Source organism: Mus caroli, chromosome 9 (assembly GCF_900094665.2).
Source record: "Mus caroli chromosome 9, CAROLI_EIJ_v1.1, whole genome shotgun sequence".
NCBI lineage: Eukaryota > Metazoa > Chordata > Mammalia > Rodentia > Muridae > Mus > Mus caroli.
In genome coordinates, this window is record NC_034578.1 from 21208100 (window position 1) to 21213727 (window position 5628).

Here is a 5628-nt window from a genome sequence, read left to right on the forward strand (position 1 = left end):
AATGTTGGGGAACCACTCCTTAACAGGAATTGGGAGACATCCACTACCAGGATCCATTTGGAAATAGATCCTTCACTACTTGCTCTAGCTGCTGCCTCAGATTTCTGAACCTGGAATTAGGAAGCTTGGGAATGAGTTCTTTATTCTGTCACCCTCTGGTCTGTAGTCCACAGCTGTTTCTTTGTAAAAAAGGAATAATGCTTTTTCTGCTCAACCTCCATCCACTTGTGAACCTAAAACAATGACATAACAGTTGTCTATTATAAAATATACACAAGGATAAGTTTGTTGCATTTGTTATAAAAATGGTTATTTTATGTTTTCTAAGTAATTCTTTAAAGTCATTGGCTTTTTGGGTGGCAGATTCCACAGTGGGAGGAATCTCAGCAGTGCTTCCAGGTGGCACTCTGACATTGTGACACAGGCACTCATTTTTGACACAAGAATATCTACCTACATTTCTTATGATTCTCATTTAGCTCCAGCGGCGCCATGAGCAAATGAAAAAGAATTTAGAAGCACAGCACAAAGAATTAGAGGAAAAACGTCGTCAGTTTGAAGAAGAAAAGGCAAACTGGGAAGCTCAACAGCGTATTTTAGAGCAACAGAACTCTTCAAGGTAGCTAATTTCAAGATATCTAAGAAGTAGATATTTTAAAGAACTTTTTATCTATTTAATTTTTAAAAACCTAAAACACCATATTGTATTATACATCTCATTCTTAGTTTTCTATTTAGAAGAAAAGAGTTTATTTAGGGCTTATGTTCGTGGCAAGAGCATGGATGGCAACACACCTGTGGCACTAGAGCAGTAGGGAGAGCTTATATCGTGACCCAGAGCCAGAGATAGAGCGAGCTAACTGGGAGTGGCATGGGCTCTAGAAACCTCAAAGCCTGCTCCCAGTGATACCCTCTTTTTTTTTTTTTTTTGGTTTTTCGAGACAGGGTTTCTCTGTGTAGCCCTGGCTGTCCTGGAACTCACTTTGTAGACCAGGCTGGCCTCGAACTCGGAAATCCGCCTGCCTCTGCCTCCCGAGTGCTGGGATTAAAGGCGTGTGCCACCACGCCCGGCGATACCCTCTTTTTAACAAGGCTTCCCAAATCGTACATCATCTGGGTGCCAAGTATTTAAATAAGAATGTGAGTGCCTACAGCAGCCAGCTGATTTCATGGCAAATGTTTTTAGGTTCACTTGGTGTACTGTAACAGTGTTTTCTTCAGCTCAGATGTTTTTCTATGCTTAAATTTTGAAATTATGCTTCAGTGGCATCCTAACAGTATCTGCAGTTAGCTTATCAGAATTGACTTATTACCTCCCTACCTCAAGTGTTGGGTATAATGATGGTTTGCCTTGCACACAGTAGGTAGGAGCTCTACTTCCCAGCCCTTAGGAGGTGCTTTAATTATATCTTTGGAATAAATTCCCTAAGATAAATAAGAGATATATAACTTGTAATACATCTAATCATTTCTTCCTCTTAATTTTTACAAAGCTCAGTAGTGTTGTACATTGGTTTTCTTCTTTTGATAATTAGTGTCATTTAACATTGAAGTGTGATATCCTTTTGAGGAGTCTCTAATATGTTCACTTAGAGAGGCACTTAGCTTAGCCGTTTCTCCAGCACCTTTCTATGAATTGTCTGCTCAGAAAAGAAACTGCATTTGTCAAAGCAGATCTAAGAATGCAGCTGGCAGCAGAAGGGCACCAGAGTAATCTTCCATTCCTACAATTTTAATTCTAGAGAAAACATTCTTGTAAATTAAAATGAATAAAATAGATCCTTACTATGTTGTTTGCTGCTTGTTTTAGAATTTTGTCAGCTACTTGATTGTCTAAGAAAATACTTTTATAGATAAATATTCAGTTCACTGTTTACTTCTAAATAATTCAAGTTTTTTTTTTTCTTTTCAGTGAAAATACATTGCTTAAAATGACAGCATAGTTATATATGGGTCCGCTACTGCTGCTGTTTGTTGTCTAGTATTTATAGTGCTCCTTACCTCATTGTTTTCTTATCCCTTAGAACCTTGGAAAAGAACAAGAAGAAAGGCAAGATCTTTTAAACTCTATTGACCACCAGTTATGTATTAGTTGCCAATATGCCAGCTTGGACATCAGTGTTTGTTGGATCCGTTTGACCAATTTGCACCAATTTTATCCATAATGATGGATTTAACAGCATGACAAAAATTATTTTTTGTTGTTCTCGAAGGAGATTAAGATGCCTTGAATTGTCTAGGATATTGTGTACTTAGAAATTAACAGCTCTAAGTACCTTTCTACATTTTTTCTTTTTTTTTTTTTTAAATTAAAAGATGTCTTCAGTTTAATGCAAGAAAACATTTTACTGTTGTACAATCATGTTCTGGTGGTTTGATTGTTTACAGAATATTCTAAAATAAAAGGACTCTGGAAGGTTTTCATTGAGGATGAATTGCCATAATATGATGCAAACTATGCTTCTCTATGATAATTATAATACAGAGGTTCCATTCGATGCAGCCTATACAATAATGTATTTAGTCTAACACAGTGGACCCTATTTTTTGACACTTCCATTGTTTAAAAGTACACATGGAAAAAACATATATGCTTACAGTGCACCTAGAGCTTTTTATAACAGCCTTTTTTGTTTGTTTGTTTGTTTGTTTTGGATTCTTTAAATATATAAATATATTATTCTCATTTAGTGCCCCTGTAGCCAGAATCTCATTACTGCTTCATTTTTGTAATAACATTTAATTTAGATATTTTCCATATATTGGCCCTGCTAAAATAGAATATAGCATCTTTCATATGGTAGGAACCAACGAGGAAACTTTCCTTTAACTCCCTTTTTACACTTTATGGAAAGTAGCAGGAGGAAAAATGCATTTGTAGATCATTTCTAGGCAAATTGTGAAGCTAACGACCGCCTGTTTCTTCCTGTACTCAGTCTTGTTTTACTAGAAATGGGAATCATGGCCTCTTGAAGAGAAAAAAGTCACCATTCTGCATTTAGCTGTATCTATATATTGCATACTTGTATTTTTTTGTTTGTATTGTAAAAAAAAATTCACATAATAAACAATGTTGTGATGTAACAGAGTGCAGTGTCTTGTATATTCTGTAGTTGGGAAGAAACTTGAATTCCCTCTGAGGGGTCTGCTGCACATCTGTGCTGCACATCTGTCTTGGTAAGTATGTGCATGAGCCAGTTCTCAGAGCGCCTGCACCCTCAGCTCTTCCTAGCTAGTGCTCATTAACAGGTTACTTCTAGGAGCATTTCCCCATTCATTTGGATTATATCTACGCTGGAAACTATTGCATCTTACTTTTAAGAGTGTAGTGCTGGTTTTTTGATTGGTTGGTTGGTTGGTTGGTTTGTTTTGTTTTGTTTTGTTTCTTTTTCTTTTAATAAAGTTAAAATACTTGCCTGAGCTTAGATTTTTAAATTATTGACCAAAGCAGAAATAAATTGATTCTAGTTAGTTAATAGTTTTTAATTGAGAACTTAAAGACTTAAGTCAGATGCTTGAAGGATACTTACTGCTTTTCAGAAATACTTAGTTCTGGATTGTAAAACATTAGTTAGAAATACTGTTCATATTACAGAATCATTATTTAAAAATTCACCCAGAGGCAGCTATTTTAAAAGTAGAATTTACAAGTCATTTCATCATTTAGGAAAACCCAATAAACATTTATCCTTGAGATGGCCATCATTAATTTGAAATTCCCTTATGTATTTTTTTAATACTAAAATACCATCTACTTTTGGAAAACATAACATTCTGTATGTAGCTGTTTGAAGATAAAAGTTTAGTGATACTGGTTGTGGTAATGAATATTGTATCCCTAGCTTTGAGGAAGCAGAGGCAAGATGACTGCTGTTAAGTGTGCGGCCAGCCTGGGCTACACAGTAAGACATTGTTGTCCAAAGTGAGTGAGTACATCTATAAAATATATGTATGCTAAAGTAGAATAACTGATAACTGACAAGGATTTTTTTTGGGATGGTTTTTGGTTTTTTGGGTTTTTTTGTTTGTTTGTTTGTTTTTTGTTTCCTAGTGCTGTTGAGAGATTACCAAAAGCCCTGTACAAAAAGGGCTGATTTGTTTAAGAACTTAAGTTGGAAGAGTGGGAAACGAAATGTTTAGGCTTCCTGTCTAACCAAGAACTGTTGCTTCTGTATATGGTTGTCATATAGTCTGTGTGTTATGAAGATATGGGTAAGACCTCTTCATTTTATCACCCTTATGAAAACACCCCATCCATCCATGCCCAGGCTTTTACCTGAGTCTTATAAATGGGTCTAGAATTTTATTGAGTCTTTTGATCATTAACTCTCGAGTTTTACACACAAGGACAGCTGTTTTGCTGTGTGACTTGTGTATGTCCGATTTTCTTTATGCTGTTGAATAAGTAGGGTTGACCAGGCAGGTGCTAATCCAATTATATTGAAGTGCCTAAACACCTGTTAATAGAATTCTACTGCCACCTAGTGGAGATGGGACTAGTTGTTTCTAGTTTCACAGTTTTAGATTGGCATATAGCTTCTCTGTATAGTTCAGATGGCAATCTTGAGAGCTGAAGTGGGGCAGGGCTGCCTCTCATACACATTGGCTGTGTGTCACCTCATGTGTGCACTGTGATCTAGGAGTGGAAGACAGGTTGGAGAAAGGAAAAATTCATTGTTGCTATTTATGCTGCAGGTGCACTCCTGATGTAAAAAGTTGCCTAGGACCCCAGTTCTAACCCTGATCTGCTTTCTTTGTAAAATACTTTGGGTTATACAGTTGCAGCTCTAAGTATGCATATATAAAGCTCTAAAATGTGCTACCAAATTATTGTGAATGTTGAAGTAAGTGAAATGTAAATTTACCATTCAGTATGCTACGTGGGAGCCAATGGTCTAGGTTGTTTTGAAGTGAAAACATGTTTGGTACTCAGATTGGCACTCTAATAAATTAATAAAAGTCTTGCTCTAAATAGCCTGAAGTGCCTGCACTTTATTCACTCAATTATGAACTGTTCTGGAAAATAAGTCCAGTTTATATGCACTATGTTTAATTTTTGCTAGATACCAGAATTGCTTGCAGAGCTAAAAACAGGTTGGGAGGTTTGTACTCACCTAATAGGTAGTTCCTGACAAGGCTGAATGAATACTCTTGTTTGATTCAGGCCCTGTGTGTATTGGTTTCATGATGTCACTTGATCTTACCTGTCAGGCATGGTTGTCTTTAGTTACTAGCACAAACTGATGTCACTGGTGCTCTATGGCTTAAAATCTCACCTGGAGTGGACAGCAGTAGTCCTAAAAAGTACTGTTGCCTCAGTTCCAGGAGATGGTTCATTTTCAGTGTCTGCTACTGCTGTATCTACCTGCTTCTTTGCATAGACTTAAGCCTTCAGTATCTTTTTTAACATTTTTGTTTTGCTTTATATATATATATATATATATATATATATATATATGTGTGTGTGTGTGTGTGTGTGTGTGTGTGTGTGTCTGTGTGTCTGTGTGTCTGTGTGTCTGTGTGTATGTTCCATGTATTTCGGTACCCTTGGAGGCCAGAAGAAGTTTGCAGTTAGGGACCACTGGCAGTTGTGAGCTACCTGATGGTGGATGCTCAGAACTGAAGTTG

The 5628-nt window shown here is 36.6% G+C and overlaps 1 protein-coding gene across 3 annotated transcripts in view; it reads left to right on the top strand.

Annotated features, from left to right (window-relative positions):
- The window catches only part of Septin7 (septin 7), a 79905-nt gene extending 76816 nt beyond the window's left edge, over window positions 1–3089 (top strand). For all 3 annotated transcript variants that reach the window (XM_029481203.1, XM_021171533.2, XM_021171532.2), the window contains exons 13-14: window positions 480–619; window positions 2025–3089. In XM_029481203.1, the coding sequence (XP_029337063.1) occupies window positions 480–619; window positions 2025–2064 (180 nt within the window). In that variant the 3' untranslated portion in view covers window positions 2065–3089. The remainder of the gene's footprint in view (window positions 1–479; window positions 620–2024) is intronic.
- Window positions 3090–5628: the final 2539 nt, after the last annotated feature.